General features: G+C 34.3%; 1 protein-coding gene across 2 annotated transcripts in view; it reads right to left on the bottom strand.

Moving 5' to 3' along the window:
* The window catches only part of PREX2 (phosphatidylinositol-3,4,5-trisphosphate dependent Rac exchange factor 2), a 216166-nt gene that overhangs the window by 68402 nt on the left and 133638 nt on the right, over positions 1-14126 (bottom strand). For both annotated transcript variants that reach the window (XM_052704868.1, XM_052704867.1), the window contains exons 21-25: positions 10564-10681; positions 9545-9729; positions 6783-6944; positions 3542-3764; positions 3020-3227 (exon numbers count right to left, since the gene is read on the bottom strand). In XM_052704868.1, coding sequence (XP_052560828.1) covers positions 3020-3227; positions 3542-3764; positions 6783-6944; positions 9545-9729; positions 10564-10681 — 896 coding nt within the window. The remainder of the gene's footprint in view (positions 1-3019; positions 3228-3541; positions 3765-6782; positions 6945-9544; positions 9730-10563; positions 10682-14126) is intronic.

The following is a 14126-nucleotide window of genomic DNA, read 5'->3' as shown; positions in this document are numbered from 1 at the left end:
TGGAGTTCCTGAGGTCACTGAAGTGCTTTCAGAAACCCAATTCAGGGAGTCTAAAACACACAAAACCAGACCTGGTCTCAGAAAAACACATCAACCATCTTTAAAGAGACTTATTTTCTTGTGTTTCTTCTTTTTAAATATAGTACATACACATTGTATTTTCTTTGGAGATGGTCTACCACAAACAAAATTGTCTTAGACATCCATCTGTCAGAGGAAAAAATATGTGTATGAGTAGTAACTAATAGCCAGAAAGTCCCTGTAACTACAGAAAAGGAAAAAAATAAAATTCCAATAAATTCCAGAAATTTAAAACTCGACCAAAAAAACCCTCATGGATGGAATTAATCTGATATGGGAATCAAGTAAACACAATTCTATAGACATGTCAGAAACGAAAGATGTTATGGTCAGTCTGAGCATTAAGAATGGATAGCCAGCCCCTTTTCCCTAGCACCCAAGAAAGAAGAAAGAAAAAAAGACCAAAAAAACACACCAATGCAACTTGTAAGTTGCTCTGACTTTTCCTCATGCAAAAAACTGGAAAGTGTTCAAGCTTCCAACAAGTATCTTTCAAAAAACACCTGGGATCATGGGAGAATGCTGACTGCATGTGAAACAAGAATATAAAGTCACCCTGTAAGAAGCTCTTACAGAACTGGAGGCACTTATTTTCTCGTGTTAATGCTGGGCAACTGGCAACAGTACTAAAGAAATACTGTGATACTGCTAAACTACTTGAACAAGGAGTCAATGGAGCTTTGAGAGGCTGTGAGAAGGGAATAAATGCCTTTTTGTTTGTACCTTTCTTTTCCCATTCATACTTCTTATTTAGGAGCCACAATGGAAATTATTACAGAGATAATGCTAGGAATACACCATCTTCTCTTACTTATCCCCTACCCATAATTCACAACCTCTTTGAGGTGAAACACTCATCTTTTTCAGTTCTCTTTCATTCACTAACATACAGAAGGGGTTGGGCAGATTCACCGCCCCTGGATTTTGAGAGTAGGGACAAAGATCTTAGCACAAAGCAGAGACATCTGTAACATGACAAGCAACAGTTTCTCAAATGCTACTATTACGAAGGGCACCGACAGTCATTTAGTAGCCCAATCTGTACCACTCAGATTTAAAATCATGCAACTGTGGTTTTTTTTCTTTTCTGATAGAATCATGGTAATGAGGGTTAGGTTCTTCTTATATAGAAAAAGGTAATTCAGTAAAGACATGAATCTTATTGTTGCTGAAGTCAAAATGAAAAAGCATGCTGTACAGCCACTGTAAAGTTCAAGGATCAACATGTTTAAGTAGACACTCTTAGTTGTTGGACTATGAATATTTCCAATTACAACATAGCTGATTATTCTATCTTGTTATTCTCTTTCTTAGTAATCCTAACACTTCTCTCATGAGGTAGCTGTAACTGTGTTCTGATACAATACGCTATGTACTCCTCAGCTGCTCTTGCTCAGCTGTCTTCCCATTTTCCTATTCAGCAGTTTTAAGTAGGTCTCTTGCATATTTCATTTCCTGCATGGAACTCCTTTGCTCTATAATAATTAATATACACTGACAATCCACTCAAAGTCTGTTAGGAATAAAGAAGGAAAAAGCTGAGTTTTACAAATAGTAAAAGGTAATATTTGCTAAGTAACTTTGTGCACCTTATGCAAGGTTTATTACAATGTCAGGGTATAGGAACTTCATGAAAGAGGAAAGAGTGAACCCTTGCGCTTACTTCCACAACTGCACTCAAAATCAATATATGCAGACAAATGATATACACATACAAACAATGTGTGCCTGTAAATACACCTGTGTCTGTAAATATGCGCTTGGATGAGCAAAAGGCTGAGAAGTTGCTGCGGTCTTACGTCACAGAATCATAGAGCCATCAAGAGGGTGGAAAGCAAAGTGTGATAGTCTAGTAAATGGAGCTTCCTGAAATATTTATTGACTGAACTTCCATATATGATCTCCTGACTTCCTTGATCATCAGTTACAATACAAGCACCACAGATAGTCATTTTTTAGCACATCCGAGCACTGAAATCATATTAACTACCTTCAAAATGATAATTAGTAGAACTACTTAAAGACAAAAAAAAAAAAAAAAACAATTCTTTCTTTAAAAAATGATAAATCAGTCTATACTTACTTTCATTCCTATGCATTGCGATACATTACAATTACTTTTTTGCTGTGTAACTATTACTTTACCATCTCAATCATACAAAAAGATTCCTACTCAGAAACAACTATGAGAGGATAAACCCTCTTATGGTCTACAAAATAACAGGATAGACCATCTTTCTCAACCGAAGGACATGACAAAAGATCTTTTAAATTAAAAAAAATATATAATTTGTATTTTCAAAAGGAATAATTTATATCACATATGCAATCTTTCAAAACATAAACATCTATCATTCTTCATCCTCAATCCAAGCAGTCACCTCACTTATCTCACGACTGGAAAAGTACATTTTAAATCTCTGTCCTCAGCTAGGACAAACTGATGCAACTCTGAACCTCCCACATTCAAATCAAGTGTCCTAATCACTCAAGTGCAGCTCTAGACCTACAGTCCTTCATTAAGGCTGATTTGTTCTTTAAAAATGTCTAATAAGCTAATAATCTTCCTATCAGTAAAAAATACCTTGCCAACAAATTCATCCTCAGGACTATTCGGCAATCACTGATGAGTTATAAATAAGATAATTTTGTAGCTCTGCTTCTTGCTTCCATTCCTAGTGAAAGCCTTGATGACATTCGCATTTCATATTTCTCTCACCTCAAAATTATTATTCCATTCCTCACAAAAGCTACAAACAAATGGGTAAAAAAAATAGGTACATGGGAAAAAAAGAAAAGGAAAATTCTGCAATTCTTACAATTCTTCTGCAGTCAATACTGATCTATTGATTCCATTACACATAGAAGGGACACCTATATTCATTAATACCGTCAACGGAAAAATTAAAAGAAAGCCTAGATAGTAGCATTCACTTACTCATCTATCTGACAGACACAGGTTTCCATCTCTTTCAGTGCAGTTTGTAATTTGAACAGCAATTTCTGGTAGACATCTTGTGTTTCTAAATCTTCTTCTTTTAAGAGATACCTCAGACCATGACCTTCTTGCTGGCTGAGAGACTGTCCTGAAGGGGCAGCCATAGTAGTAATGCTATGTTGAACATAAATCATAGGATTCAGTTTACCTAGGAAAAATACAAAGCAGTTAGATTTATATGCGCTAAAATAAATTTTTAAGTAATAAAATAAGTAATAAATTTGAAATATTTACCCACTTGAATTTTCATGTAATTATTTGATTTTGCATGTTATTTTCCACATGTAAGTCTAACTACTTAAGTAAAAAGTTGGCAATGAAATTACAATTAGCTTTTATTATGTTTTAAAGCAAACAAATATTGAAAAAGGAGGATCTCATAAATGTTTGTCTTAATGTTAATATTTTATGATTCTGTAACAAAACTACTGGACATAGTTCCTTCACATTCTACTGGCCTACCTTGGTCATTGTTTTTATTTCCTTTTTCATGTGAAGAATGTTTTCTGCTGTCCAACTGTACACCAAAAGCACTTCCAACAGAAGTTGAGGTTTTAGGGTAAGAAACTTCCATTACATTGATATGGCAATTGGTTGGACAGAAATCACTGCTGTGAAGTGGTGAAATCTTTGATTTAGCTTGCTTGAAGGTAGGCCAAGCTCTGTTTTTTAATACTCTTGAAAACTAGAAGTAGGGAAGAAAACAAAATTTTGATTAGTAGCTTTTGGTATGTCAGCACTCATCTGACAAACCTTAACTACATGACTAGAAAACAAAAGTTATAATACTGGCTATACTTCAATTCTAAAATCCCATTTTTCTCAAAAAAAAAAAAAAAAAGATAATTTTAATGGCTTTTTTTGTTTTAATATATTTTATTTTTTCAAGTAAATGACACGTTTTATGAATGTAAAATTTATTTTCCTTGGAATACATAAAATACTAAAGTGTTCCAGAAGAGGAAGTCTAGAAGTACTTCACAATTCAGTGCTGTATTTCACATGACATATATGAACACTTCCTGATACAGACAAAATTAAAAAAAAAAATTAAAAATATAAAATTTTAGCTTGGTAAAGAATATAGAAAAGAAAATTTGCAACTGTATGCTATGAATTCCATACAGAGAAATGGCTCTCCCTAATGTTAACCACGGCTGCACTAGCAGTACTGACAGCAGGCTGCTGAATGGGATTGTTCCCTTCTGCTCAGAACTGGTGAGGCTGCTGTGCCCAGTTCCTGCATCCAGTATGAGACCTGAACATACTGGAAGAGTCTAGCAAAGGGCCACAAAGATGATGAAGGTAGAACCTGTGAGGACAGGCTGAGTCAGTTGAGACTGCCTACAGAAGGATGAGGGAATCTTATCAACATATGCAAATACTCAAAGGGAAGATGCAAGGACTGTGGATCCAGGCTCTTTTCGATTGTATCCAGTGAAGAGCAAGGTGCAAAGAAAGAAAATACTGCAAAGACCTTTGATACTAACTCAGTTATGGAGCATAACTCACACAAAAGAATCTTTTGAAGTTAACTTGTACAGCTTATTTCATACAATATGTCAGTACCAATTCAATCAACCAGGCTTTGACTAACATTTTAGCTGCACCAAGATACATGCCCTCTGAGAAGTAACAGCTTTTTGTGCTGGTATTTAAATTTCTGTTTATTTTGGTGTCACATTACTTCAGCTTGGTAAACTCCTGATTGATAAATTACATTTAAATCTTCATATTAGAACATGATCTAGAAGGTTAGAAGAAATCCAATTATGGAATTGTTCAAAGGCTGAAGAATGTACGAATAGTTAAGAAGGGCACTAAGGACATTCAATGATGAAAATGTTTCTGCAAGCAGTACATATTTCTCATCTCAATCTCCCACACATCATTCTCCAGAGAGACCAAATGCCTGGCTAAGATTTAATCAGGTCATAAGTCAGGCCCAAAATTATTTTCATGTATGTGTTGAGAAACATCTGGGACTCAGAGTACTAGATTCCAAGTTTATAATGAGCAAAATGTTCTGATAAAAATAATAATAGTAGGAACTGCAGAAATCTATGGGGTTTCTATTTATAGAATTCGAACTTTCACAGTGAAACCAGGAGCCAAGCCAAGCTCAGGCATTCTGAAAGTCTTCTGTAACTATGGTTACCTTTACCTTGCCAAGAAAATGACCTATCTGTTCCTGCAATTCACTGCATTATTAATTGTTATTAAAAGCTCTAACCATGAAACTATTGATTTTTGAATGTATGAGCTTAAAAGTGCAGTTAGTATCAAATATATTTTTCTAGACAGCACAAGCATGATGAAAACCTCCCCACGGCTTATTCATAGCCAGCATAATACAATAAAATTTCACTTATTGTCTTGGCCTCCTGTAAAGAAAGAGTACATCACTGTCAACTTTCTTTTTTTTGCCAGAGGAAAGGTATAAAATACCTCATGCTACTCAAGCTCTAAAATTTGCTTTCAAAACAATATGTTGATTTTAAACTGCTTTTAGAAAAGTGGGAATCTGTAGTTCAGGCAAACAGCTGAGAGCCTGGATGTTAAATAATGCAGTATCGGTACCACTTTATTCTCTCCTCCAGGGATTCAGCTCCTGAGTTCACTCCATTTTTTGGTGGAGACTACCCTATCTGAGTCTTTGGAAACCTTTTTTTTTTTTTTTTTTTTTTTTTTTTTTGTCTTTATCCCATACAGAACTATGCTCACAGATTTCCCACCTCTCCCTTCAGAAAACATGCGACTTATAGAATAGTACAAAGCTTCTGCACTAAACCTCTCTCTTTCAGCATATAAAGTATCAGGACGGACATATTTTTAGGTGTCACAACTCAGATTTCTTAAAACTAGTCCCTAATCACTACTAATCAGGATGTTATGGGGGGGGGGGGGAGGGAAAGAAGGCAGTATGAAAAACTAAGTATGCATCATTAACAAATGGTTCTTTAAGCTAGGTCTTGCTTAACTAAACAAATACAGAAAAATAAACTGACAGTAGTTATAGATCACAATCTGGGTTATTTGTTCATTTCTATCTATTTAATCTAGATCTCAGATGTATGAAAGTCAGAAGTATTCTACTCATTTTGTGCTATAAAGTTTTATTAACATAAGTTAATCTAACAATTTAAAGAGCTATTGCTCTTAATAGGCAGGCTAGTAAAAGTCATACTAATTTGAAGGGCATATGAGATATATATATATATAGAATATATATATATATTTATTATATATATTTATTCTATATATATTTTATTCTATATATATATATATATATAGAATAAAAGAATAGCAATTCCGTATTTAAAATTAAGACGTACTAGAAGGAAAAACAATTCTGCTGTTATCACTTCATATTTGGTTAAAATCTGCAAGTTCACAATATTGATCAAGTATGACAGCCCTCTTGTAGGAAATATGTAGTTGATTCTATCTGCAGCTGAACACAGAGAACAAGAAAGAATATGAACTACCCAGTGTCTAAAAAAGGAATGATAAAGAGCACTGTTCAAAAACTATTTATGTAATAACTCAGTTAAGGCATTCAATGCCAAATATAACTAATCTTTCAGCCATATTTTTTTCACAGTAACAAACATTCAGAAGAATTATTCAAATCTTACAATTTTGCTTGTTTATTTTCCCTTAAAAGACAATTATCACAAAGCTTAAGACATGCAGGCCATACCTTTTTGTAACTAGAAATTCTTCGGTAGATATGTTCAATTTTCTCACTGCAAATAACACTGAATTTACTTTGAAGCTCAGTAGAAATTACTTCACTTAAGGAACTGAGGCTGTTGCAGTTCTGCACGAACTGCTCATCACTTTTTGCCAGTGCTTCCAGAATCTAAGAGAATAAAAACGAGATCATCACATTATGAAATAAGATGACTAAAAGAACCCTTTACTTATTATCCCCTATAATCTAGGCTGAAAAAGCCAGATAATCAGTTGCCTTTTAACATTATAGGTACTAACTTCACAGAACTAAATCCCAAAAAAAAAAAAAAAAGTGGAAATCTGGGAAGCAAAAAACATTTCTCTAAATTTGGCCCTGTCACTGGCATAAATTATACCTGTAGCAAGTAGTTTCACTTGGCTTCTCATGACACTCTCTCATAATGGATTTACTACTAATTTCCTACTAATGCAACCAACATGGCTCACCTGAAATTCAGTATCTGCTGTAATTACTTTAGCAGCACATATTACAAAAAGCCTCTGAACCAATTCATTAGTTGTAGCAAACATTCATTATATGGGCAGATGAATATTTGAAAAAAAAAAGAAAAAGCATATAATAAATCTGAGCACTTTCCTTTTTTTCATTGTTTGCATAGAAAACATGAAATAGTGAACAGAATAAGCTATGCTAGCCAGAAAAGACTGAAGTCTTGCTGTGATGAAAATCCCAGCAAGTGAAGGTAGAATACTGAAAGAAAGGGGCATTAAACAGGGCAGCATATAGCCCTTATTTGAGTAAAAGATGTATTTCAGGTACTGAAATTCACGTATGATGGAGCATGGGAGATCCCTATTGCAGTTGTGTCCAACCTCTGAAAATGTGTTTTAAAAGCACACATTTAAAGCCTTAGAAAGGCCTAACAAAGGCATCCCAAATCCACATTAACACATGTAAACACAAGTGGCTTGAATTTTAGAGATAATCAACTACCTCCAAGCAATTTATTGTAAAAACTGGAAGATTTTTCACAACTACACTGCAGAAGTTTAAATTTAAACGAAATTAAGAAGTTCAGTGGCCTAATACAAAGAAATGTTGTTGATACCAGAGTGACCACATCAGCCAGTCTACATAACAATTTTATAAGGCAATCCCATAGTGTTAATATTAGACCAACTTGCAAAGAATTCTGAACAAACAACACACACAACATTAATACATCATGAGAACTATGACTACAACTCTCTTCTGCTACCATTCATTACCACTGTATCCATCATTGTGGCTATAAAATACAAGTTACAAGACTGAGTAGTTTAGAAAATTTTAGGAAAAAAAAAATGACACTAGACAGAGATTTTGGAGTACAAAATATTAACTTTAAGAAGTTGCAGATTATGCATGAGAAGATCCTGAGATTTTTCTCATGTTCTCAGGAGGACAGAGGAAAGACTAACTCTTTTGCAACAGTGAGTACTTACTGCATTAAAATATTCCAGTTATTCTGGTTACACTTGCAATTTTTCGGTTTAATTAATAATATTTCAATAATTTAATGGACAGATGGAAAAATATGTTAAATGCATTAAAATTAAGTAACTTTTGCAATACAACTTTGGTTACTTGCCATCAAAACACAGTAAAAATTTGTTCAGTATCAGAAAGCAATCCTTCACTATCTGAAGCAATATCAGAAGCAATACTTCACTGTACTATATATGATGCAGCATAGAGATGTTTAAAAATGCAGGGCAACAATACATGGCAAGATGAGAGAGAAGGAAATAGAAACATATTACCTAACTGCAAGTGCAGAGTTTACATATAGAGCACCAAGAACCACTTGCAGACAGCTATGATTGATAAAATTCCACTACAGTTTTTATTATTGCCTTTGAGCAAAGGAGTCTGCTCATTTTGTTGTTTTTAAGCCACTGGACATCTTTTTGATCACTATCACTTTTCTAACACAGTCATATTATTAAAAACAATATGGAAGTGTACTCTTTTAATAATTAGCCAGGCTAAACAAGCATACCATGATCTTGAAGGAACTTATCACTGTGATTGTCAAACCTAAGCTAGTGGATGACAACCCTGACTACAGTAGGAGGGCCGTACCTAGACAGTCTTTAAAGGTCCCTTTCAACCCCAGCCATTCTATGAACTATCAACAAAAAACCTTCACAATCCCTTTCACGTCTATTGCATGTTTTAATATTTGGAAATATTCACCAAAAACTCCTAAGTTGCACTTGTTTTTTACTTCATCTCTGATTTTGCCATTGTTAGTCACCAAGATATACACAGTTTTATTTTATTTTAAAACATAAAAAGAAAGATGCTACGCTACTTCTATTAATCTCGCAGAAACAAATTTAAGTTGTATGTTATTTTGCTTCATCAAAACCACATTTGGAAACTATTGCCTATCTTCACAAAGTTTTGATGTTTCACTGAGCCTTCAACTTTATTTGAAGTTTTATTTGATAATTAAGAAGATAGGAAAAGATGCAGGAAGAATGGAAGACTGAAGCTCTTTAATGTTTGTTCAGTTTAGAGACTCAATTTATATTGGCACCATAACTTATTTTACGTCCTGAGTATAAAATCATTCTTCTAAATGTAACAGGAACAAAGGTCACAAGATATAAAATGAAACGTATACAACGCTAAGCAGAAAAAAAAAAGAAAAAAAAAGATGCTGCTGCACTGGTATTAAGCTTAGCAATAATAAACACACACAAAAAATTGCTTCATACCTTTGCAGTCAAGCTGAAAAATCCCTTTGGTTCAATCATTTTTTCTAACACATGGCACTTGATTCCAGCTGTGCTGTCATACTCATAAACCACTCCATACTCCAAATGAACATTATCAACAGTCAGGCTTACATGATCTTTCTTCCCATCAATTATTGCCATAGTGTTAAACTTGTCAATTACCTCTAGAATAAGGAAACACAAATCAGTAGAGGAGCATTGGCCATTAAAAAATGAATAATAAAAACGACACAGGCGAACATTCTAGGAATAGGTGCAGTCTGTTTATTCTACTTGAAAATGTGTTAACATCCCAACTAGGAGGTGAGTGATTTAAAAATCAGAATGCCAGGAGGTTTATAAATGTTAAAATACTACTCCTGCATGAACAGACACTTTACTACAGACTCTTTTTAGAAAAAGTCATTGTTTAAGGGAACTAATTCAATTTCATTTAAAATTTAGAGCTATGCAATGCAACAAAAATAAATTGGAAATCTGAATAATTCTAAATAAGCTAGAAGAAAATGCCTAGAAATGAAACCACTATGTCAGCATTTATTCAGATAATACAAAATTCTTATTAACCACCTCTTTAATTATAATCCTTATACATGCATATGAATCCAGACTTATCTAAATGTTAGTTGCCTGAAAATAATCTGAAGGATAGCTGATTTGTTATTTCTCATGCAGTAGTCACTAACTCATCTAATTTAACCTTCAGTGATTACTAGTGGTGACAATTCAGATAATTCCCAGCATTAGAAATAAGAACTGAATAGTTTTTTTCTTAAATTGTCCACAGAAACTTTTTTTTTTTAAACAAGACATAACAATTTTCAAAGAACAGCATGTTATATTTACCTTTTTAGAACACAGAAAAAAGCAAACCCTTATGTAAAGCACATCCTACTGTCTGACTGCAGCTTCATCTACAAAAAAAACCCACTGCCTACTTTCCTGGCTACTTACACCAACTTCCTGAGCAAAAACAAAATCAAATCTGCACTATATACCTTCCACTTTGCAGTCAAAGGCATCTCCACCATCATCTCCTGGGGGCTTGGCATTTGCTTTCTGAAGATCTTCCTGTGCACTTTCAATGCTGTTGTAAATCCACTGTATAGAGTCTTGCTAAAAAAAGAAGAAAAAAGAAAAACAAAACAAACAAACAAAAAAAACAAGAAAATTTTTACAAGTGCAATTGGCAGCAAATTATCTATCTGCTCTCAAAGATGGAATAGTTGATTTAATGCCCTGATTATTATAATCTCTATTACTTTCTGAACTCAGTCAAAAATAGTATTTTGAAAATACAGAGAATTTTGGCTTTGGCTAAAGCATTTCAATTTACTAATTTATTTCAAAATATACTGTCACGAAGCAGTAGCAAATCTGTGACGGTATGACATCCATCAGTTTCACGTCTCTGCCAAAAATAATCTAAGACATTTCAAATCCAACTGCAGACTGAGAAATACTTGAGATAAGAAATTTTGAAAAGAGAAATAATTTTTGCTTTGCAAAATCTGCAGTTCATCCACAACACTGACAAAGATTATAGAATGCCAACCAACCATATAGCATGTCCACCTAATCTATTACCCATTTATCGCCCATTTATTTATTACCCATTTATCGATTACACACTACACCCTTCATTTTGTTTTTGGTTTTTTTTTTCTCTTTTTTGACAGCTACTCTATTAGATGTTTTATTTTACCACCCACTTATCAAAACACAGTAAAACGACAGAATCTCAGGCCCCACAAGCTCTTCATCTTACATGTTCGAGGTGCATGTGAATACAAGAACAGTGGCTTGGTCACATAGCCTATGGAAGCCATCTGTAAGCCTTGTATCTTGTATTTTCCCCTCACTTGTTTAGACACATGCTCATCACATCCATATGGATGGGCCTATCAAACACGGCATCTTCAGAATGCTCTTCTCTTCCCTTTACACTTCAAAAAAGAAGTTTGACTGTCAGTTAATCATTCACTCTGTAACAGCTACGGCAGAATAAGTGCCACAATTATGACTAATCTGAATTCACAGAATTTAAAAAGAAGTCTGAGTTGAGAATTCAACATTAAGCAAGAATTGCAGAAGTTTAAGTTAAATGTTGAAATGTTCAGGCAAAATGCCAAATACATCAGATTATGCTTCAATAATATACAATATTCCACCACTGTCTTTAACCCATTAGTCCCAGATAACTACAGTTCCACACAATAAAGGTACCCTTTCTGTGTAGTTTCTGTAGATTCATCCATGCCTTACTTCTCACTGAAAGGCACTGAAATATTTTAATAAGGGCCCTTGACTTTCAGAGCCCTCTGTTAGTTGCTGGAAGATATCTTTGCAAAAGTTGAACAACAAAAATGGTTTTGAAACCCGCTCATCTTTGTATGTACACCTGAAAGCCTGATACTTATTTGTGGAGTCTTAAAGGTTTCCTTGACTCGAATACATGGGCATAGGACTGCCAGGCCAATATGTAACAAGTGATGTACGTTATGCCAAAGATTTCCTTTATTTCAGAATTTGATCTAATCATGAAATTGAAGAACAACCTACTCTAACTGGAGGTCAACCCTTCAAAAGCTACAAGATACAACGCTATTCAATTTGGAACCATGTTCTCTAAATGCAGCAGGGGTAATAAATTAGGCATAAATCTGTCACAACATGATTAGTATCACTGCAAATAATTGTTTGGAATTTCAAAAAGCGAAGTCAGTATTCTTTTTCAAGGCAAGACCAAGAGTATAAACACTGTTCAACAGAAGTTACACAGTTATTCACACTGCAACAGTCTGAAATGAAACTTCATAATTCAGGCAGCTTGGAAGACTCCTTACACTGAGAAGTGGAATACTCAGAACACAGAGTAAGATTCATTTTCAATTATGAAATTGACAACCACAGGAGAGACTGCAATATTCATGTTAATTAAATGACAGAATAATTACTTACAAAATAGGATAAATCCATAGTCATCTTCCAAATAATTAAAAATCCACATTTCTGATTAATAAATTATAGTTTAGCTGTCTTGGTACCAGTAGGAAGATGGCCATCTACACAGTTATCTTATAGCACTTGATAACACTAAATTCTAAACAATGATTTTCTTATACATTCTCGTGAATCTGGGGGATGTCAGTTGCCAGTGATTTGCTAAAGATACACTTTTTAGATTGAAATGAATACTCTGCGTAGGAAAAATAGGTATGTATCACAACATGTTACACAAGTGGATGAAAAAATAAAACAACAGTAAAGTTGCATATAAATTCATTCCAGACAACAGTAATTACTTCTAAAGACTTCTAAATAATAAAGTAAATATTTCTATTCCAATGTCATTAACTTCTGGAGGAACTCCACACTTAGACAAGAGAGAAAATGCATCTGGTAAAAAAAAAAAATAAATCTTTTTCCCTAGCCAGCATTACTATTTGTGCACATGGGCTCTTTTCCGGAGCCCATATTCCCTTGAAAAATAGGTGAGCTCTGCCTTGTTATGTATGTAACAACTTCAATTTTATACTGCAGTTAAAAAAGCACAAACATTCAGACATCTTCATGAAGACAGTATATGCACGACACAGTTCCAATTCTTGCTTAGAATTCTTATCTCATTTCTATGCATTAGGTTTGAGAGAAGGATTTCACTCCTGATTTTAATTGGATTTTTCTTCCCAATTAACATGCTCTGGAAGAGTCTGTGAAGTTAATTAATGATACCAGCTCACAGTTTATGAAAAATTTGCAGGAACTTGGAAAGATTACATTATACAATCAGAGTGGTTTGATTTTCTTCTCTACAATTTGTATCTTGGAAAACATTAGAATTTCTCCTAAAGTCACGTGAAAAAGATAACAAAACTTAATGTCTATATTTAAAAAAGGGTGATTTTGAGCCCTGAACTTCCAGTATTGGAATGCAGTGGGACCACAAATGGACCTTCATAGACAAAATTTGTGCACACTGCTCTCTATTTGCTGAAGCGTTTCAAAATTTTAAAAGATCAGCTTTTTGCATTACATACTCAGGCTGATGAACAGGCACCTAACTGCATAAATCCCTTGTCATAATGATAAAAGTATACCTCTTACTGCTTTCAAGAAAAACCTGAATTAAGCTTTAAAAATACAGTATTAAAAGTTAGTTATAAGCTTGTATTTTTCAATGCAGAGATTAATCAGATCTTGAATATCTGTAATATACTGAGCAGTCTTCAGCTTTCGTAATTCAACAGGCTTCCTTCCATTTTTATTCACCACTCCTTTCCCACTCGAACACACTCAAACACAATAGGTGCATGGACAGAGAAACAGACCCACACTGTTTGGTTGCAGGGATTATTTCAGGAAAAAAGAATAAAAGAAAATTTACAAGATCACAGAATCACAGAATTGTAGGGGTTGGAAGGGACCTCCAGAGATCATCAAGTCCAACCCCCCTGCCAAAGCAGGTTCCCTACAGCAGGTCACACAGGTAGGCATCCAGGCAGGTCTTGAACATCTCCAGAGAAGGAGACTCCACAACCCCCCTGGGCAGCCTGTTCCA

The sequence above is a fragment of the Tympanuchus pallidicinctus genome, unplaced genomic scaffold, assembly GCF_026119805.1.
Source record: "Tympanuchus pallidicinctus isolate F22 unplaced genomic scaffold, pur_lepc_1.0 scaffold5, whole genome shotgun sequence".
Lineage (NCBI taxonomy): Eukaryota > Metazoa > Chordata > Aves > Galliformes > Phasianidae > Tympanuchus > Tympanuchus pallidicinctus.
This window is presented reverse-complemented; position numbering and strand designations above follow the sequence as displayed.